A 21782-nucleotide genomic window follows, 5' to 3' on the forward strand; every position below is an offset into this window, starting at 1 on the left:
AAGCTGAACATGCCTGTGTTTATCCAGGACAACGTCAGCCAGGTGTATGAATGAGGTAAAGGCAACTTCCATGTGTAACCATGAATATTAATCATATAGTTCAATTAACAGGAGCTGAAATTCCATGACAGTTTTGAAGTAATGATTTAATTGAAAAGGTCTTTAAAAGTATGTTTGCCAAATCATTTGAGCCAACATATACTGCAATACTTAAGCCATTTGTTGATTTTTGACTTGTGAATAATTAATGTTCTCATCCAGACTCCCTCTCAGTACAAATATTCCTTTGGGACATGGCAATATTTTTCACCACATGAAAATCACATAATCCATACTTAGTCTTGGATCTCCACGGTAGATCACAAGAGAAAATAATCGCATTAATCCTATTTGCTATTATTTTCATCACCTAAAAATGATTTATTTTCTGCTTCTCCAAGGTTATTGGAGTTGTTTCCTTTGCCAGTGCCACGTTTTTATTGCTGTTCCCTTTTGATGTGGGTTCAAGGGATGTGTACCTGCAATGTGCTGCTTTCTGAGGAGCTCCAAGCTTCTGTAGACCTTGGAAGACAGACAGTTGCTGCTGCTCAGCACCCTCCCGAATGAAATCCCTGGCAGTTTTGTTATATTAATTGAAGTCTGAGTCAGTGTTGATTGTTGCATGCTTCCTTCGCATCTGCATTGGCTCCAAATCAATATTTGCATCTTTAATCCCTGCTTGTCGTTTATGAAACGTTGCTCGCTGGGCTGCGGAGAGAATGTATGTGTAGACTTTTGATGCTGAGCTCTGGTTTTAGCATACAACGTGATGGTTCTGGCATTAAAAGGAGGCTGATACAGAAAGCTTCCTGACTTATTGCATGACCATCATGTGTGTCACCATTTTGTACTTCCTGAGCTGAGGTTCTTCAGAAAAGCAGGGAGGGAAGGGCTGTCTCCCTTGCAAAATGAGTGACTCGCGCAAACGTTGCCGTGTCTTGTGTAATCGGGTAATGTCACTGCAGAAGTCCTGTTTGCCAGGTGAATTAAAATCGCAGCATTTCGTGTACGTGCCTCACATCCATCGTCCTCTTCTCTTCAACTTGCTAGGTTATTTGAGGTGCCATTTTCTGGCGGTTTCCTGCTCTCTTAGGCTGTACAGGAGGTAAATTCATTTTCACATGCACTGCAGGGACACTCAGCTTTTCAATCTGTTAATAAGCAGTTGTATTTCTCAGTCACTTTATATGCTGCTCAAAAAGATGTAAATCTAAACAAATACTGGTAATTACTGGATGCACTTAACAAATCTGAATTGGATTCCGTGACCCAGCTCAGCACCAGACCCTCTGGCAGAAAAGCCGACACCTGCCTAAGAGGAGTCTGTCAAACTCCTGTCATTTTTTTTTTTTAATATTTGTTCATCAGGGTGGTGAGCAGTGACAGAGAAACTGCTGTCTGCCTCACCTGAATTACTGGTATTGATCAGTCATTGGGGACAGGTCTTTGCCCATATCTTAACTCCCTGTCCCACTACTGGTGGGAGGGCAAGGACCTCTCGACTATAGAGTGAGTCTTTCCTTGCATCGGAGGAAATGTCTTCTGGGCATGGTAATTAGAGTAGAATAGAATAGTTCAGTTGGAAGGGACCTACAATGATCATCTAGTCCAACTGGTGGATGTCAACTGATGGTGGGAAGTTTTGTTCTGCTTCTACCTCTGCTGTATGAGTAGAAGGAGAGTGTTGTTTTCTTTGTCATTTGATTGCTAATAGAAACTATGGTTATTAAATTTACCGAGCAGCATACGTTCTCTGCTCTAACAGGTTGTTACGTGAAGGGTGTAAGCAGTCTGCATTTGCTCTCTCCCCAAGGGGTGGATGTGTAAGCGTGAAGAGTTTTACTTGCCTGTGTTGTTAACGTGGGGTGGGCATGATGTCTGTGCTTCTTTCCAGTATGGCGATTACGATCCCAATGTCCACAAGCGAGGCTTCTTGGCACAGGAGGAGTTGCTTCCAAAGCGGGTAAGGAGCTTGGCCAAGTGGAGGAGTAGGTTCCCAGGCTTGGTGGTGTTTTGTGTAACAGAGCTTTTTGCAGAGAAGGTCTCTGTGGGACTGCCTGCGGGGTGCATGCTGCTTCGCTCGGGCTTCCTTACCAAGGCAAACAATCCAAAAAGATGTATTGAGGGAGGAGAATTCAAACTCTTTCTGACATATTTTAATAAAAACCAGAAGCAAATGTTTTCATTCTTTTCATGGTTTCATCCTGCCTGCATCTCCTTGCGATGGCCTAGGGACAGTTTGCCTGTGCTGCGTGCTTGGGAGGGTTGAGTGAGCGCTGGGCAATCACAGGGCACAGTGCTGAGCGTGCCCTGCTGAGAGTTGCTTGCCTTGAGGTCAGACGTGGTGCTGGGCAGGGGTTGCTTGGGACTGGGGTGTTTCTGGCTTGTTTGCTGGCTAAGGAGACTGTGACAAGAGCGGCAGTGTGACCTGGTCTCTGTCTCCCTGTGTATCTCAGGTAATAAACCTGTACCAGATGACTCCAGAGATGTGGGAGGAAAGGATAACAGCCTGGTATGCAGAGCACCGAGGCAGAGCGAGGTGAGTGTGTGCTGCAGTGGTGGGTCAGGGTCAGTCCCCTCGCCTGAAGAGTCACCAGGGTTTGGGGAGCTTGGGCAGGTGATGGATGAGCTCTGCTGACAGCAGGGTTAATCCCAGCACACCTCTGTAGCAGACTTGTGAAGGGCAAAGGGCTTTCTTTGATTGCTCTGTATGTGCCCTGCTGTCCCCTGGTCACTGACAGGGTCCTTGAGAGAATTTAGGACTGATGCTCAGTAGGGGACCACCTGCAGAGGGGCAGGGAGGCAGGCAATCCTGCCTGCCTAGGGGGTCAGGGTGCTTTTTGGGCCAGGAAAAGAAATGGGGATTCAGACCGATGAGGCGTATTGCTGCGTTGAGTGGTAAAATGCTCCTTGTGGGGGATAAGCCTGGAGTCAGATGGATCTGAAACAGGGGCCTCCCAGCCAGGGATTTCCTATTTATGCTTAAGGGATTGGGAGATGGACAAAGCAAGACTTGAAGTGCTGCATCTCGCTAGGCAGGCGTCAGCGGCCATTAAGATGCTGGCAAGCTGCAGAGTGGGATTTGCTGTTGGACTTTATTGATCCTGCCAGCAAAGACGGGCTTGACCTGTGCGATAGAGACAGTCTAGGCTTTAAAGCCTTGTGTGTGCTTAGGATCAGAAAGAGCAGCCATCTCCCTCTCTCTGATCCTACCAAACATCGTAATACTGGCCTTTTTTTGTCTGACAGAGATGAAGCTGAAATGGAGTATTTGAAGATAGCTCAGGACTTGGAGATGTACGGAGTGAACTATTTTGCGATTAGGGTGAGTGCAGGTTGTGGATCATGTTTTCTTGCCGGCATAGCTCTTGTGTTAGTCTTCGTCTTTTGTGTTGCTGTGAGATTGGATGAGTGGAGCCTTGGAGAGCCAGCAGACCTGGGAGATGGCTGCAGCGCGTTGTTGAGAGTCCCTGCTGCAGTGTGCTTTGCTGCTAGCTGCAGGGGACGCAGAAGCTCTTTTAATATGCGGTGCTGGTGGGTCACTGCTCAGGGCTGGTTGATGAAGCTAACAATGGTTCACGTCAGACCCTCCGAGTGGAATAAAAGGGTTTTCTGCTCTTTTCTTTCCTCCTGTAGAATAAAAAGGGCACTGAACTGCTCCTTGGAGTTGACGCCTTGGGTCTTCATATTTATGACCCAGACAACAGGTTGACCCCTAAAATCTCCTTCCCGTGGAACGAGATCCGGAATATCTCATACAGCGATAAAGAGGTATGGATACGTCTCCCCTCTTCCCTGAGAGCAGTAAGAACACATTTGCGATTTAAAATTATTTCTCTTAGCTTCTCTGTCTGCTGTGCTTGCTATCACCAGCTTAGCTAAGGGCAGCTCAGCTTCTCTAATTGAAACCTTAATTCCAAGCCTTTCTGAAACTTTCCAGGAGTGGGCGTACAAGAGGTCAACTGGGAGCTATTCTCCTGTTTGGTTTTAGAGTACATTCAAACCCTCTTATGTAATTTTTTTCAAAAAAGACCAAAATTGCTGTTGATGTGCTTAGCCCAAATATCAGAGTTCAGAAGTTGACATCTGCTTTACTGTATGTTACTGTGTATATGAAATATAGTGAGATGTATTCCTGGTGAGAAGAGCTCTTGCCTCTTGCCATATCATTACATCATCTTCAGTTTTCAGACTGCTGGGCTTGGCATAACAGCTGGAATCTTTTTAGGAAGTTGAGTAATTTAAGCCTGCTATTGGATAGATATTTATTAAATCCAGAGTGTAAATATGAATCTTCTGAATTGTTGGCCACCAAACCTAGTTGAGAACAGCAATGAAATTGGCTGTGGAGGGAAAACTGATTGGCTCAATTTTCAATCTAAGAGAGCTGCTCAAAGAAACCAGCTGCTGTCATGGTAAGGAAGAAAATTAACTTCTTAATTAAAAATTGTTTTCTAATCTAAACATGATATTGATCAGGGTGAAAGCTAAAGGTTTCTCATCAGCTGCATTTATTGCATGTCTTGTGAAGTTTTATAAGTAGTAAGGCCGTGATGGAATTCTCTTCACTTGTTTTATTCCTTAAATATAAAGAGCTTCACAACTCTGCAAAACAGCCCAGCACTTAGTGACTTTCAAAGGCTTTCCTGCCCATGACAGACGAGTGCAGTGGAAGCTGTCTGCTCAGGCATTCCTTCAGAAGTCTGGGGCTTGAAGCCTCCATAACCAGGCCTTGACAAAAGACTGTAATAGAGCTTTCTCTTGGGGGAAAGGACTGCCACCTTCCATCAGGTCAGTCATCTGCGTAAGAAGATGACCACAGGTAGACCTGACGTGATAGTAAACAGGCTTACTTAATGGCTGGGTATGACAGCTATGTTAACACAACAGAGGGGTTTAATCCATCGTAACAAAGATTGACTGTTTATGTGGAACTGAAATTCCTCTCCTGGCATATTTGTGCTGTTGCTCTCAATGACTGGTGTGGGTTCTGCTGGAGCCTGAGTCCAGGGACGTTCACGCATGTCTGCCTGTGTGAAAGTCTTAAAAGATTGGCTCTTAAACTGACAAAGCAAAACACTGCCAGGGCGAGTTCTGCTGAGCCCTTTTCAGGCAGTACAATGTATTGACAAATAGACCTACTTTAATGGACACAGACTGCCTGCTCGAGTGCTATCTCTTCAGCTGGTTATTTCTGTAACATGTGGGGGAGTGATGAAATAGATGCATGCCTTCTAAAAAATGCGGTGTTGCGGAGCACTCCATCTCTTCAAGTATCCTTTCGTTAGTTCGGAGTCGTCTGTCTATCCAGGGGCTGTATTACTGAAACTCTCGAGTCTGGCGATGCCACCTATATCCTCTTGAGAGACCTGCTGTGGGAAGGCTCTTTGGAGAGGGTAAACCCAGGCCATGGTTACAGCTGTTCGGTTGGCACGCGGAGTGTAAATACAAGTTAGAGCGAGGGAATAGTATTTTGAATTGCGAAGCAGTCTTATGACATGGCTGGCTTCTGGAGAACAAAATGCGTGGAAAATGCTTTTGGGGAGCCCTTGCAAGTGGAGCTGTCAATAGGAAGGACAGCAGCTCCTGTTGCTGTGTTCCTAATGCAACCCTCTTGCCCATTCATTGGGCAGCTGGGCTGGTTCTTCCTCCGTTCAGAAGTGTCATGAGTTTCTGCTGTACCTTCTCTGTTCTCTACAGCTGCCAGGAGAGCAGCATCTTGCCTTTCCTCCGGAGGTGCTGAGCTGTCTCTGCAAGGTGCTTTGCAGAGGACACTGGCTGTCGGGCATTGCAGTCTGTAGGTGGACAGCACTCTTACTGCTTCTGTGTGGCACTCGCTTTTTTTCTGACCGGAGGAACAGTTGTCTCCTTGGTTGCTTTTGATACTAGTTCTCTTGCTTGGCTAAAAGCCACGGGGACAGCTCTCAGCCTTGTTTGTCTGACACTGCTGACCTCCTCCGAACCAAAGCTTTCAGTAAGACTTTTATAGCTGTGTTTTTATTAAATGCACTGCTCTCTGATAACTCTCTCCCTCTTTATTTTTTCCTTTTCAGTTTACGATTAAGCCATTGGACAAAAAGATTGATGTTTTTAAATTCAATTCATCAAAACTGCGTGTGAATAAGCTGGTAAGTCTAGAGACAGAGTAATTTTTATTGCCTGCAGCAGTAGTTTCTTTTGGGGCTTTTCCTTTGAGCAGCTGGACAGAGTGTGCTGGTCTGGCTGGACTGTAGATGTGATTTGGTATAGCAGTTACTACTCAGTCATAGCCACTAGAAGAGAAGGGGGAAGCTCAAGTCAAGCTCCTTCACAGAACCTCTTCCCACTCTCCTGTTTTTGTGCTCCCTTTCTGAGCTCTCGGGTTACAGCTGACCTGCGTGGTGGAAGCACTTAGTAAGTAAAACTTTCTTGTCACCCTCATCTTTGCTCCAGATCCCCCTTCTTCTCCTGCAGATCTTTTCCATTCTGCCCTGTGACATAGATCTCCCTGTTTTGGGATGTACCATTATCAGAGTCGCAGTCCTGTTTTTTTCCTAGGCTGATCCCTTCTGAGGACACTCACCTTGTACAAGGATGGAGGGGGCTGTGTTGAGCTGTTGTGTTCAGCATCCATGTTAGACACCAGCTATAGCTAGATTTGGTATCTGGAGGAGTTTTGATCCAGATTCTGTAGTAGCTGTGCACCATGTTAAGTCACATGAGGGACCTGCAGAAGGCAGAGGGGAATATTTTTCCCATCCTTATAAGAGAGGGAGGGGAACTTTGCTGTTCTGGTTATAGGCTGTCCTGTATTTCACGTGCCATAGGGAAGTGGGGCTTCCCGACAAAGGTCTCATTCGCTGCACTCATCAGTTTCATAGTGCTGTAGCTCCTCTGACTCCAGAGAAGTCATTTGTGACTTGTGAAATGGAAGACGGGCATGTGAATCAGTCCTTTAGAAAAGAATCCAAGTTTAGAAACCTGCTTTTATTGCTGAAAAGAACTTTTGCTCTTCTGTATACCCACTGCTTTGCTAACCCTCCTGTAGTATTGCCACCTTCCTTGTGCTCCTTGAGTACCAGAGGAAACCACATTGGTGCTCAAAACCCTTCAGCAAAGGTATCTGAAGATGTCCAAGGAGGTTTTTGATAAACCTTCTGTCTGTCCAAGATGGAAAGTGGGTTTTCTTTTTTTTTTAAATCTCAGTGCTTTAAACATGCAGTTGGGAGAAGGTGCAAGTTCATCTTAAACGTAAAGAAAGGGGGCAGTGAGAACCAGGGAACCAGTCAGAGCTGTAGAAGTCTTTGTTTCATTATTTGGCCTAACGCTTGCCAGAACCGTGCTGTGCTGGATGCACAGAAAATAGAAAACTGGTCTCTGCAAAGACCTGATAGCCCGGGAGCTGGTGTTTGGTGTGGGATTTGGCTATGCCTTGGCTCCCTGCGCCTCATATGGGTATGAGAGCTCATAGGGTTTGAGATCAGTGGGTGGAAGTGCTTACAAGCACCAAACCAAAGCAGTTCTAGTGTTTTTGTGTGTCAAGAATACAAACTACCTCATCGTCATCATGTGTACAGCTGTTTCTCTCCACTCTTCACCCTTGACTGGAATAGATTCTTCAGCTGTGTATTGGAAACCACGACCTCTTCATGAGGAGGAGAAAGGCAGACTCGTTGGAGGTCCAGCAGATGAAGGCACAGGCCAGGGAGGAGAAAGCCAGGAAGCAGGTGAGAGACATCTCATATAACTAGACCGTGAGCCAAAATCAGAAATGCAAATGAACTTGGGAAGGAACAGTCTCCAGAATGATATCAAGCACATGGAGCAGCTTTGAGGGAAGGTCCAGCTGAACATCTCTTTTTAGTAGCCTGCTCCCACCTCGCCAGTCATTCTCAGCTTGGCTCTGTAGGTTGATGGCAGCCTGAGTCCTACCCCCACACTTGGGAACAAAACCGGGAGGACAGGAGGGAAGAGCTGATCTGGGTGTCCTACAAGTGTGTGTGTGTATCTTCCTTGCCTCGGTTTATGCCTGCGCTCCGTAGCTGGAAAGATGTAGTATGTTGGGGTAGTTGCTTGTAATTAAAGCAGGGGTTGTGAGGGGGAGCTGTGCTTTGCCGTAGTTCTTCGCCTCGTTTTCTAATTACATGGTGATGGAATGCACGACGACATTTCGGGGTGTGCAGCCTGCATGCTAATTCGGTGCTGGCCTCCTTTATCTGCTGCAGGTCAGTCCAGGCGGCGAAAACGGCTCTTTGGAGGCAGCAGCGTGTAGCCGATGAGCATATATCAGCAAATTGGATTGTATGAATCATTGTTTTCTGCTCGTAGACCTTTTCTACTCACTGCAACCTGCACAGCTAATCTGAGTACTGGTGCTTAGAATATAAATGTCCCTTTCGCAGTAAAGCCGCTAGATAGCAGCAGAAGAAACCAAAGCAGTCGCTTGCACCCAGGAGGGCCTTATGCTCAAGGGACTGCTAAGTTAATGGATTTGAGCATGTCCACAGAGGTGCCTGCATGGTGCTGGACTTGGTGTTGAGGTTCTCAGCTGACCTGGAGATGTGACATGGCTTGTCTTGCAGGCACCTCCTGAAGCAGTTCTCATTCCTGTAGCTTGTGGGGTGGCAGGACAGGACAGGACATGAATCACTATGAGGGTAACCAGGCTAGCTCCTCTGGGGCAGGGGGGCTTCTTGCTTCTCATGGGCATTCCTCTGGTCAGTGAGGAGTTGGCATTAGTGGAGGAAAAAGTCTTCCTTGGAAGGAGCAGTGTGGTGTCCAAGCACTGGTGGCTTCAGGGACAGGTTTTACAATCTTGTGAGTTTTTAATATATTTGAATAACGCCAGCAAGACCTGAGATCCTGCGCTTAGTTGGGCTGCTGGGAGAGGTGAGGGCACTGAGGGTGAGCAGAAACTTATTGCTTTGCATGAGCTCTCAAATCCAGAGCACTTGTGCTCTACGGGAAGGGTCAGGATTCTGCTTGGGTTGGCTGACCTCTCCCAAGCTAGCCACCGTGCTATCTCGCCTGCTCTCTCCTCCCTCCCCAGGATCCTCAGTTGTTAACTGGTTCCAGATAGTCTTTTTATACTGGGAATTCTTGTTAATGGAAGTCCTGAGTGGGATGCAGATTGTAATGATAATTAATGAGGAGAACCTTTAATAGAAAGAAGCAGAGCCGTTAAAGCAGTGGGCGTCCCGCTTTCAGAACACAGTTGGTGTCCAAGGAGCAGAGAAATGTGTCTTGTCGCACTTATTTCCCTTATTAAACCCAGCAGGTGGCCTGTGCAATGCTGCAAGTCCTAGCTGCAGTGTGGATATTTATAATGCACCCATCTTTGTCGTACTGGAGTGCTTAAACTTGGTGTGTTAATTAGCCTGATGGCTCCCTTTAGGTGCTTAGCTAGCAGAGAGGCAGTTGCTGGGCACGCTCTGTCTGCGCAACACTCTCAGCGTCTCCTGGGAAGAGGTGGCAGATTCTGGTGGGTTGTCTCAGCATAGCTTGGATCTTGCCCTCCTAGAGAAGCATTGCTCTTTCCTACAGACCGAGCTGGAAGCAGTTTATTGTATCTAGGAATTGCTAGAAGTGGTCACACTCTTTGTGACCTCCCCTATAGATGAGTGGAAGAGAAGTTTCCAGCATGCTGGGTCAGATGTCTGATTAAAAGTAACAGCTATCCACCTCCTTCAAACTCCTGCCTTGCAGCGTGTCTATATCCGATAGTTTGAAGATGCCCTCAGACTGCCCTTAATCCCAGTCTTGCTGTCCAACTTGCTGTAAGAAACTCCAGGCGTAGCTCGAGCTCTTGGGACCCTGCTTGTCTAAGTCCGCCCTGTGAGCCAGTGTAGGAGGGTGCTGTCTGGGGACGTAATCACCTGCAGGCAGCTTATGGGGCAGCGCTGTGGGTAACAGCCTGATCAGAGGATAGGGGATTGTCTCAGGAATGGCACTTTTCAAAGGAGCAGGGTGCATCAGGTCACCCCCATTTAGTGAAGTTCCCCATGTTGATAAGCAGAGAGGAGGCAGCAGTGCAGTCCTGTGCTCTGACTTCCATGTAGTGACCCTTTCTCATCCTGTGGAAAGCCTTTCTAATGTGTGTTATTTCTCCTTGCTTTCCCGATTCTCTTTTTCCTAGATGGAACGGCAGCGCCTGGCCCGAGAGAAGCAAATGAGAGAAGAAGCTGAGAGGACAAGGGATGAGCTGGAGAGAAGATTGATGCAGTTAAAGGAGGAGGCAACGATGGCCAACGAGGCTCTGGTAGGTCTCTGGGAGGTTGTTTCCCGAGGCACTGCAGCTGTTCCTCACTCTTTCCACTACTGAAGCATTTTAGGAGGCACACTGTGACTGTCCTATTCTCAAACTGCTGCTGGTGGACGGTGATCAGGAGGCTGGATGGAGTTGATTTCATCCTGCTAGCCTGCTGTGGCAGGAGCACAAAGGAGGATGATTTGGGACAGAGCCTGGGCACATGCAGGTCTTGGCTGCAGGCTCTGATGGAAGGGAGGGACTCTATGAGCCATGGCAGCCGTGTGGAGCGAGCAGCTCAGGGCCCTGCCCCGGGGGTTGTAAGCACATTCGGGGAGACATACAGTGTGCTTGATGGCTTAATGTGCCTTAATTCTCAGATGAGGTCTGAAGAGACAGCAGACTTGCTGGCTGAGAAGGCTCAGATCACGGAGGAGGAGGCCAAGCTCCTGGCTCAGAAAGCAGCTGAGGCTGAACAGGAGATGCAGCGAATCAAAGCCACAGCCATCCGGACGGAGGAGGAGAAGCGGCTGATGGAACAGAAGGTGCTAGAGGCAGAGATGTTGGCACTGAAAATGGCGGAGGAGTCAGAGAGGAGGTCAGAGGGTACAACCTTGCAGCTGCCTCTGCTTTGCTTTCCAACCCCCTTCTGACTTAGCTGAAACAGTGGCTCATGCCTTGAGTTAGTCCATCCAACGGTTTGCAGTGAGCCCTTGGCCTCCCGTGCATGTGCAACAGCAAACAACCCCAAGGCTCAGCTGGTTTCTCTCTCTCCATCTCACTGTTTGCCACAGCTGGGCTGTCCCTGAGTGGGAAACGGTGCTGGCAGGGCAGTGGTAGCTCTGATCTTTCCCTGGATCGGAGCTGGAGACCCTTCTCTGAAGCCTTCTTTGGGAGAGATTCTGTGGTGAAAGCAGCAGGGAAAGGGGCCGTCAGCTAGTGGGGGAGAAGGTACTGTGGTCCTTGGCACTCTGCCTTCCACGCCTCTCACGCCCTGACAGCAGCAGCAGGAGCCAGCTCTACTTTTGGGTGATTTTTGCGAACACCCACTGCATAACACTTGGGTTTGTTTTTTTTCTTCTGGATGGTAGATTCACATTTTCTATTTTCTCTTTATTCCTCTATTTACCTCTCAGTTGTTTAGTTCTCCTTACCAGTTGTGAGGTCTCTGTTTCAGGTTAGCCTTGAGGTCTCCCTAGCTCCTGGAGCCCTTGCTTCTTGTTAAAACTGGTGTTTCCATCCTCTTGATACCAGAGCCCAAGTCCCGTGGTGCATTTGGTAGTGAGCAAGTAAAAGATCATCCATGTTTCCTTCCAACTGATTACTCCTTTCCGTGTGAGAGCTTGCTCGGTGTCAGCCCTTCTGCTTGGACGAATGCTGCCCTTGTCCTTCTCTTCTTGCCTTGGTCTCTATCTTGTGAAGTCTCCACTCAAATTTCAATCTGGCAGAGAAAGCGTCCTTCCCTCCTTTGGCTTTCTCCTTGTGGGGGGTCCTTGAGCCTCAAGGGTAGACACTAATTCTAGAATTGTTGGGCCCTGCGAGTAGGCAAAGCTTTCCAATCTTGGGTACTTTTTGCTTTTTTAATGTAGTAAATAATCATTAGTAGAGACTTACTTGTCATAAAACTGCCTCTCCTCCTGTAAGTCTGAACTTAACTTCCGAAGTTGTTCTCCCCATTCTGGCATCTTGGCACACTTCTCCGGCCCTTAGCCTTGCTCGTTGATGCTCATGCAGAGCCCGTGTCAGAGCTGCCCTTCTGTGGCTTGGGTTTTTGTGCAAATTAAAATGTCCCACATGTCAATGGTTCTGATTTCTTAGGTTAGGGCTTGTTGCAGGACAAATCTCAACCTCTTCCACACCTACACTGTAATCTTGCTTCTCCATCTTTTCATTCCTCTCAACTTCAATCTAATATTTGCCATTTGCTATTTTTCTTTGTAGGGCGAAGGAGGCTGATCAGCTAAAGCAAGACCTTCAGGAGGCTCGCGAGTCTGAGCGGAGAGCAAAGCAGAAGCTTTTGGAGATCACCAGCAAGTCATCCTACACGGTAAGAGCAATCTGTATTGTGGTCTCCAGTTCCTAGCCCATAAATATGCCCTCCTCTGTAGCCTGGAGGAGTCTAGTATCTCCATCCTGTCAGTGGAGGGGTACGAACTATCTCATTGCCTTGCTTAGCAGCTGTTCAGAAACGCTTAGCAGTGCTTGCCCTTTTCATCCAGGCACCCTATCCAGCAGAAGATCACTTTGCTCTTTTTTCTTTCCCCCCACCTACTCTGCCTCATGCTGCAAGAGCAAGTGAGCTGCTGGTGAAATTAGAGGCAGCAAATTTTAAACCAATTTAACAAACATGTCAGAGCTGTGCTTTGCTGGCATTTGTGGAGTGTACCAGCTCAGCAATAGCCTTTAAAATAAGGTTAAATACTTAGAAACAGAGATGTCCTCATTCTTGTTAGGTAGGATAAACATTGTTCAGAACCTGTAAATTCATTCTTTGGGCATAAACTGGCTACTGTGCATCTATGTGCTGGAAAAAAAACTTCCTTGAAGGGGGATTATTTAATTGCCCATAAGAGGATTTCGCACCTTCCTCTGAAGCATCTGGTCCCAGTTGCTGCTGGGGTCGGAAATGCTAGACTAAATGACCATTGCTCCGATCTGTCTGGCAGTTCCTTTCCTCAACTTCTCCAGTTGTGCTGTAGGGCCTGCAAAACCCATCAAGTGCTCCCCTCCCCGCGGCTCACACCTGCCACAGCTGCCAGTTCAGCTGCCTCGCTGTCCTGAGAGGCAAAGGGGAAGAGCTTGACAGCTTCAGGAATAAACTCAGCAGACATACATGGGAGTTATCGACCTATCTAGTACTGAAGTTTAAATTTGCACCTGCAGGCTCCTTCCCCCCTCCTCTGGAAAGTTTTGAGGAGCAGATTGAGGAGAGCTTGAGATGAAGTAACTTTTCATCCCAATTCTCTGAAGTTCCCTGCAAAAATGTTCAGAAGCTTTTAAAAATGACAGTGATGGAAAATAGTCAGGTGCTCTTAGTTATGGGACACTCAGTCAAGTGCTACCTACCTCAGTGCTTGATAAAGCTTAGCTTTGGAGTGCTCCTTATTTTACAAGTCACTAGGATTCTGAGATCCACTAGTTCTTTAATTCTGGGTTTAACTTGTGCACAGGGTGGAGTGTCCTCATTGAAACTCTACTGCATGGCTACATCAGCCCAATGTTGACGTTTGGGCAGCTCTTACACATCCATGTTCCTTCACGTTGCTGTGTCTATCCTTAGTCAAATGGGCAGAGCCACAGCTAGCGAGCCCTTCTGTGTAAATCTCCGTGCCTGTGCTGGTGAGCAGCCGGGTGGCTGTGTTCCTGCCTGCGGAGTTAAAGCCTCATTAGTGGGAATGTTGTAGGGTTGCATGGAGCTCAGCTCCACCCCTCCAGCTGCATCTGCCTGGAGGCAATCCATGCTAAACTGCCTCATCCAGACACGTGGCATTGCATCCTCTCCCTTCCCTAAAGAGCTTTGGCCTTCCTGACATGGCTGCTGGTGCCAGGAGGGAAGGGGACATGCTTTTTTCCTCCCCAGTTAGGTGGCAGGATCCCCTCATGCAGCTGCCACTCCTCCTGCCCCTCTTGTAGCCTCGGGAGGAGCACCATGTCGCACAGACTTGATGGCTGTTGTTTTCCAAGGTCAGGAGGATGCAAGTGTGACTGTTGTGCCCATATCCAGGTGACAGAACCTTGCTGGGCTTTCCATGCCCTGTTATGCCTGCCTCGCTTCTCCCTTCCCCTGTGGCCTCTCTCATCGCTCTGCTGCGTGTGTGTTTGGGGGCAGACAAGTGAGATGTGCTGAGATCTTGTTCCTGTGCACCACTTCAGAGAGCTGGATTTGGGCGAGCCTTCCTCCCCTGCCAGCGCACGGAGGAACCCAGTGGGCAAGCGCAGCCCAAGGGAGGGAATAAGCCCAGGGTGGCCTGAGGGATGAAGCAGTTTTGAAGGCTGCTGTTGGGACGCTCGTGTCCCTCAGGTGAATGGCAGCTCTGACAAACAGTGGAAGATTCCAGCTCCTCTCTTCCTTAATGAGGGTGTAATGCTGAGCTTGTTCTTTTCTGTGGTCCCAGTTCTTGTGCTGTGTTGTCCCCTGGCACTGAGAGCTAGACAGGACTTCCCTCTGGGGGAACAAGAGCAGGAGAGGAAGGGAGGAATGGATGGATGCATTGCAGAAAAGGCAAGAAACAGTTAATTATTTTTTTTTTGAGGGGGGTAACTTTCTAGTCTCCCATCCTGGTTCTTTAAAGTTTGTTTCAGTGTCTGTTTAGTCCTTGAAGCCCAAGCTGCTTTTGTGATGGGACTGATAGGTGATGCATGGGAAAGAAGATGTGTATCTGAGTCTCAGGCCATCAGGGCTGGGAGAGCAATTCATTCTTTACTGACTTGGTGACGGCTCTTTGCCTCCTTCATTGCCCTTCAGGTACCACTCATGGCAAGACTAAAGGCAGTCGTCTCTTCTCTGATCCTCTTGAAGTAGTAAGTGGCCGTCTTGAGCTTGCCCAGATTCCTGAGCAGCAAAGTAAAGGCAGTGGCAGCAACAGGAGGAGCTCTCCCTGTGGGGGAAGCCTCATGACATGACTTGTTCTGTGCTTCCACTATTGTCTGTCTCACTTGCTCTGTACTCCAGAGGGATGACCACTGTCAGTGTGGTGCCTGCCTCTATTAACTGCAGGAAATTGCTTTAATGCAGTAACAGGGTTACGCAGTTTGTTCCAGGTGAGGAAACACATAAGGGAAAACGTTTGTGTCCCCTTTATCACCCCATGTCCTGGTGACACCCCATGACCCCTGGATTAAAAATCTTTGCACCTTGTGCAAGACTTGTCCAGGATTATTGCAAATGGCAGGGAAGTGCTTTGCTCCAGATATTAAGCCTGTGCCTTTGAAAGCCCTCAGCATGCTCTTTCTTTGCTCTTTCCTTACTCTTCCTCACTGCTGCTGCTTTCTGACTTCTCCACCAATTTTTTTGGTTGCTACATGAAAGAGTAGTGCTGAGGAGAGGCGAGGAAGTGGCTGTAGTAACCCTGACAGATTGGCATCTGGGCTTAATGATTGCAGCAACTGAAATTCCTGCTCAACTGTTACTGCTGTTGTTTGGGGTTTTTTTTTTAAAACAAAAAACAACAAGCTTGTGCTGAAAAAAATGCTAAAGGTTGTTTGAAGGCCAGCAGGCTGGTTCTGATGATCCTGGCTCCCCCGCACAGCAGAGATCGTAGAACCTCACGTGGGAAGGGCTTTGCGAACACCTGTGTGCCTTACAGGGAAGGGACTTGAATGTCAATGTGATGCAAGTATTTAAATCAGTTAAGTGCTTTGGCAGACCTGTCCCCTTTCCTTCGAGACTGGAATTTAGGTACTCATCTGTCCCTTTCAGCGCCTGTTCCAGAATTAATGCGGCTGTGTTCCACACTAGCAGCGATCGCAAAGGGGAGTAAGAAATCGTGTTTCCTTGTTGTGTGAGTCTAACCTACCTGTAATGCTCCAGCCAGGCCAAGCAATGCAGTTTCAGGTGCCACCTTGTTTATGCTTGTACTAGGTGTTTGTGTTCCAGCTTTGCTTCTGCAGGGTAAATGAAATGTCGTCCCTCTCAGGTTTGTCCAGCCAAAGAGCAAGTGGGGGACGAGCCCTGGCTGTTTGTGAATTCCAGGCTGGCAGTGAGGGAAGAGGCAGGTTATTGTGCAGAGTAAATCTGTCACTTCCTCAGCGCTAGTGGTTCTTGCTGAAGTGGAGCTAGCTGCCAGCAGTCCCTGGAGTATCCCAAATAGGAGAAATGAGGGAAGGAAATAACCGGCTGAAGCTCAAGATCTCGTTTGTTGGAGCAGGTACCCTAGAACCATCCCACCAGCTTTTGGTGTGTGCTGCCAGAGCAGCCTGTCTCTGCAGCACCATCTCCTGCCATCCCTCCAGTCCAGGCTGGTTTGGGCATGTTGTTTTCATTACAGGAATCCCTTAAGGCAAGAAGGAGCATCTAGCAGAGAGGTGGGTGACCTTTTGGATGCTGTGTTGGATTTCTTATATCCAAAATAAGGGCTAAGCATGCTGGCAGCAGCTCTGACTCAGATCCACACGCACAGTCTGCCATCTGAAGCTGCTCTGCCACCCTTGATGTGTGCCGCTGCTTGCAACCTCATCTAACGTATTGCAAGAGCAGAGTGATGACTTGTGTCAGGATGCTTTTCCTCTACTGGTAATGAGCCCATTTATTAGAGGTGTGACAGAATTTTTGACTGAGAGAATAGTCATTTTTTTAAGGAAAGATAAAATCTGATGGCCAGGCAGCATGTGTCAGTGGGGAATATCACAGCATTTTGCAGGAGGAAGAAAGTTCCAAATCCTTGCTCAGGTGTGATATGAGTGATTCTCTATGTTATCTCTGCATTTCCAACTGAATCTAGCAGTGGTTCCTAAACGCTTGGAACTGTAAATTACTGTGAAGATGAAAATGTATTGGTGCATCTCTGTGGACCTTGCTGAAATTGCATCCCAAGTTAACCCTTGGGGTTACGTTGTTCTTTGCTCACACTTTGGGGAGCGGTGGAGTGCAGGACTCTGCTATCATACAGGGACTTGTGTTGCCCCTGTTCACAGCTTGCACTTTTTAAATGCGATTTAATGTTAAATAGTTGTCAGGTGTCTTCCAAGAGGCAGCTTCTGTCCAACGTTGTTTTAAGTGGCACAGCAGTGATAAAACCTAGATTTTACCAAGTTTTGTCAATAGATTTTGAAGGCAGGTGGTGTTTTTTCTTCTCTTTACTACTGCAGAGAGCAGGGTCCCAGAAGAGCAATAGCTCTGAATTGAAGAGCAAATTGGGAATGGAGCAAGGGGATCTTCAGGCTGATCTGGTGCTTGGGATGTTGGGCTTGTTTGTTGCTCTGCTTCTGCAGCACCTTGGAGTGCTTGCCATCCTCTGTGTTAAAAGATCACCAGCTACAAAAGAACCTCCTAATCTTCTCTCCAGAAAGCTTGAGGCTGGTTCAGACAAATGGGGTTGTGGGCTGTGTTGCATCAGGAATGCACGTGTGCCTTCCCTTTCCCCATGCAAATGATGAGATCCTTCCAGTTTGGCGCCGCTGCACGGTAGAATAGACCCAGCTCCAGGAACAGTGTGTTGTTACCTCTGTGAGTAGCAGATCAGGACCTTATTACAGCATTAGTAAGTAGCACCTTGAGCTGCATTTTTAGGTGTTACTCTGATTTTACCTCTGTGTTACAGAACATTTGCTATAGGAACACTTGTGTGGCCAAATGTGATTAATTTGTACTCTCTCTCACTTTAGCAGTCCATGAACTCAAGTACAACAGCACTGCCTACCGACCTGCCAAGCTTCAACCTCATCAATGAGAGCCTGTCCTTTGACTTCAAGGATACGGACATGAAGAGGCTTTCAATGGAAATCGAGAAAGAGAAGTATGTGGCATGCGTCCAGTCTGGGTCAGGGCTGGGATTTGTGCCTCAGTTGCAGTGGGAGGAATTGCACCAGGGCTGAATGTGACTTTTAGCTTCCAGACAAGCACCGGTGTGAGGTGGAAGGGGGAGAAGTCTTTTGGATTCACTTTTACCAAGGTCATTAGTAGCTCTGCCCAGAGCATGATGTAGCTACTGACTGACTGTTTCTCTGGGTGGGGACCTGGTGTCACAGATGCGTCTCTGCTGCCTGCTTAAAGGCGAGTTTAAGCATGCTGAGCCCTGCACCCGTCAATTCCTCTCCATATGGTTAACCTGACTCTTGTTTTAGGCTTGAATTGTCCGTGTTGATAGAAAGAGTTAACAGCAGTCTGACTGCTGGTGCACTGAGCTATTGCACTGCTGAGCTATTGCAGGCTGGTGCTTGTGCATTTGCAGTGTGTCCAGAAAATGTGAGCTAAGGTCCCGTGTTAGGGCTTTAACCCTTTTTCTTGAAATCTGTGTCATGTTTATATATAAAAAGTGTGTGCAAGCAAGTTTGGATGTGATTATGAGCTTTGATCTTGTGTTTTCCTGAGGGTTTAAGTGTAGCCTTCAAAATTACAAATTTAGCAGAAATCAAAGCAGATCAGATTTTAATCTCTGTAGTAATAATGTACTTTGTTCATCGATTGGGTAGTAGATCAAAGCTAGAAGGGCTGTGCCATAGCGCTCCGGCCAAAACTTCCTGGGGCTGGAATGAAATGCCCCTGGATCCCACAGGGTGGTTTATTTTGCCTGTGCTGAGTACCCTCTCCCATGTATGAAATAACAGACCACTATGCCAGAGACAGAGGTTAAAAACTTTTCCTAAAGCCAGAAGGAAAAAGATAGAAGCTGAAAATAACAGGATAATTCCTGGTTCTGTACCCAGGTTGCTAACTAGGTCATCCCACTCTCCTAAGCAGGAAGAGCCTGGCTCTGCCAAATGCTAAAAGCAATAGCATGCTTTTGCTGACTTCTCCGGGACTGTTCGGCTTCCTTGGGTGCTGAGATAAACCTTGCTACAAATTTTGGCACTCTGAAAGGGTTCTTGTTAGTCTGCTGGTACTTTGACCTGGATGTCAGTGTTTAATCACAAGTACAAGGCTGGCATGGTGTGATTTTTCTCCAGTCAATGCTTCCTTGTGGAAGGCAGTTATGGCCAAGTCCCAAGAATGGCTGGGTTTGGGGTTTTTTTTCTTTTTCTTTTTTTGGAGACCTTTCTTTCTCCCAGGGATACTGTGTGTCTAAAAGATACCTGATATTTTGGGGGCAGTGCTTGCTCCCACACGGTTTACAAGCTGAATCCCTCTGAAACATGAGAAGTCAGTACATCAGGGTCCTTCCTTACTGAAAGGATTCGTGCCTTTGAGTTTGTGAGCTGGGTTTGAGAGAGGGAGCGGTGGAGTAGAGAAGCGCTTAAACCACTATCTTGTAGACTGAAACTGTGCAATGTTAGCCTATGTCATGGTGCAGCTTCACTCAGAAATGGGGAGATTTACAAACATCATCCAGCAGCTCCAGCTTGACTTTATTTTTTTATAGTAATGGAACTCAGTTTTGTTCTTGGGTCAGCAGTCTGGGTCCTCTTTTTAATAATGAACAAGTCATTGCTCAGAGTAGTTTACTGTGTGCTGTAAACTAATGTCAGTTCCACACACCAGAAATGATGAAGCTAAGGGTTTTCTGTTATAATTCCGTTATCGGCTGCCACAGGATCGTGTCACTATCTGCCGCTGGCCAGCACTAACCCAGGACTTTTTTGTGTATGCTAGGGTAGAGTACATGGAGAAAAGCAAGCACCTGCAGGAGCAGCTGAATGAGCTGAAGACAGAAATTGAGGCACTGAAGCTAAAGGAGAGAGAGACAGCTCTGGATATATTGCACAACGAGAATGCCAGCCGAGGCAACAGCAAGCACAACACTATTAAAAAGGTATCGGAGGCCTCCAGTTTGTATCTCGCCTGATGAAATCCTTTAAAAACAACAACAAAATAACCCTTCCGTTTGGTTTAGCTTTTGCACAAGTTGTTATAATAAAATTGTTTGATCTAGGCTTTCTTCCTGGGCTGCTTAGCTTCGAACCAGGGTGCAGAGGATTTCAGCTTCTGGTGGTCCTGCTTATATTTGCCACAATCAAATCTTGTCTCTTCAGTGCTATGTGAAGGGATGCAAAGGTCTTGAGGTTTGAAGTTCTTGCTGAGCCTTAACAAGAGCTGTACAGGGATGCTGTTAGAAGGGATCTGCTACCCTAGTGACCCCAGGAGCAGGAAAAGCCCTACCTGCCTATTGCAATCATTCCCTACAGGCAAGCAGCGTTGACCTTATCTGGTGAATAATGCGGGCAAAAATACTCCTGACTTATGGGCTCTCAGTAGAAAAAGCCAAAAGCCTCATCCTCTCTTTTAATCTGTTCTTGAGTAACCTGTAGCGCAGCTTCAAATACTAACAGCAAAACCTTTTGCTAGCAGGGTGTGTGCGAGATGTCTGCTCCCTTGTGCTGTGGACCCTGGAACCACCTGCCTCTAGAAATGTGGTTGAGATGAGTAACTTAGCCAAAAAGTTAGGATGTCTGGATCTGCTAGCCTGGGGGGGTCACTCCTGAAAGGTCACAACAAAGCCCGTTCTTTATTTTTATGTCCTGTCCTTTTCCTTTGCTTAATAGCTCTGCTGTTCTCCCAGTTGGGCTCAGTGGAACAAGGGACTGAGGGCACATCCATAATTGGTACAGTGGTTTGTAGTGGTCAGCCCCACTCACCTGCAAAGGCTTTTAGCCAGCTGGCTTTCTTCAGCTAGCAGTTGTCCTTGTGAAGGATTCAGAAATCTGTATGGCATGGGATGCAGGCTGTGATAACAACTCCATGTTTTAAAACCAAATCCTTCTCTCTTTACTATTCCCAGCTGAGAGTTACGTCTGAAAAGATTTGAAAATATCAGTTGATGCCGACTTTCATGGATGGGAGTTTGTGATCACTGAATTGGGGCAGGAAAATTGATCTAGCAGGTCTCACTTCCTGGTTTCCCCACGCTAGCCTTGAGCTATTCGGGTTCCTGTCCCACCAGAGCAGAGAATATAAAAATCATCACAGGCCCTTTTGTCATCATAGAATCTGAAGACATTTCTGCTCCCAGTAGGTTTTGTTAGGTTTTGTCTCCGTGCTCAGAGTCCTTGGTTTAAACGGAAAATGCTAAATTTTAACTTCTGACAGAGACGAGTTCATAGAGAGCTGATGGTCCCATTTGTCTCACTTAAAGAAGGTGGCTGGGCAATCATTTCAATGTCTGTCAGGGCTCATCGCTGTAATTGGGACCGTGCGGTCAGTTTTCGTTCCTTTGAAGCTCGAGTCTTGTTCTGTCCCCTCCCTTCAGGAGGGAGCCAAGGCTGCCCGGCTCCTGCATCTTAGCCGGAGGAGCAAAGGTTTTGAAATAATAGTCTATTAGTGGAGCACATCAGAACAAAATTGCAGACTGCTTTTGTTCATGCCACCAGGAGGTCAAGAGGGCTTTTGTCTTTACAGTTGTGATGGAAAGGAAAATGCAAGACACTGGAAATGGAAAAGGGGATAGCAGTTTAGCAATACTTAAATAATACCAACCCTCTACCCCACCTGGAAGCTGCTGATCACTTCAGCGCTCTGGGCAAACTGTACAGATTGCACAAATGACCTGACATTACTCGTATCACAGAGGATTTTTTTGTTGTTGTTGTTCATTTTATTTTGCTGGTTTAGCCTCAAGCCCAGGGCAGAAGACCTATCTGCATTTGAGACTGCAAAGTAGGTTATTCCAAGGTACTCTGCGTGGGGAGATGGGATCACTGGCCGTAATACTAACCCGTGCATGAGCTTGCCTGCGATACGCACTGCTCTAGCCAGCTCCCATTGCTGCCACCCCTACAATGCTCCTTATGCACCGCAGTGGGGTGTGGTGCCGGTGAGACCGGGCTCACCACGGCACAGCACCCTGCCTGTCCCCATGGTGAACCCGTGCAGCATGTCGCAGGCAGCCGCCCTGCCCGGCTCTTGCTCCCTCGGTAGCGTTCACAG

The 21782-nt window shown here is 47.4% G+C and overlaps 1 protein-coding gene across 7 annotated transcripts in view; it reads left to right on the plus strand.

The window, feature by feature from the left end:
* Positions 1–21782, plus strand: part of NF2 (NF2, moesin-ezrin-radixin like (MERLIN) tumor suppressor) — a 49440-nt gene that overhangs the window by 17704 nt on the left and 9954 nt on the right. The window contains exons 5-16 of one of the 7 annotated variants that reach the window (XM_069795381.1): positions 1934–2002; positions 2496–2578; positions 3289–3364; positions 3676–3810; positions 6093–6167; positions 7632–7745; positions 10154–10276; positions 10645–10862; positions 12206–12311; positions 17591–17718; positions 19512–19687; positions 21468–21595. In XM_069795381.1, the coding sequence (XP_069651482.1) occupies positions 1934–2002; positions 2496–2578; positions 3289–3364; positions 3676–3810; positions 6093–6167; positions 7632–7745; positions 10154–10276; positions 10645–10862; positions 12206–12311; positions 17591–17718; positions 19512–19687; positions 21468–21580 (1416 nt within the window). In that variant the 3' untranslated portion in view covers positions 21581–21595. Of the gene's footprint in view, positions 1–1933; positions 2003–2495; positions 2579–3288; positions 3365–3675; positions 3811–6092; positions 6168–7631; positions 7746–10153; positions 10277–10644; positions 10863–12205; positions 12312–17587; positions 17719–19511; positions 19688–21467; positions 21596–21782 lie in introns of those variants that run through there. The other 6 variants (XM_069795379.1, XM_069795378.1, XM_069795377.1 and 3 more) reach the window with 6 other exon arrangements.

Source organism: Haliaeetus albicilla, chromosome 10, assembly GCF_947461875.1.
Source record: "Haliaeetus albicilla chromosome 10, bHalAlb1.1, whole genome shotgun sequence".
In the NCBI taxonomy this organism is placed as follows: Eukaryota; Metazoa; Chordata; class Aves; order Accipitriformes; family Accipitridae; genus Haliaeetus; species Haliaeetus albicilla.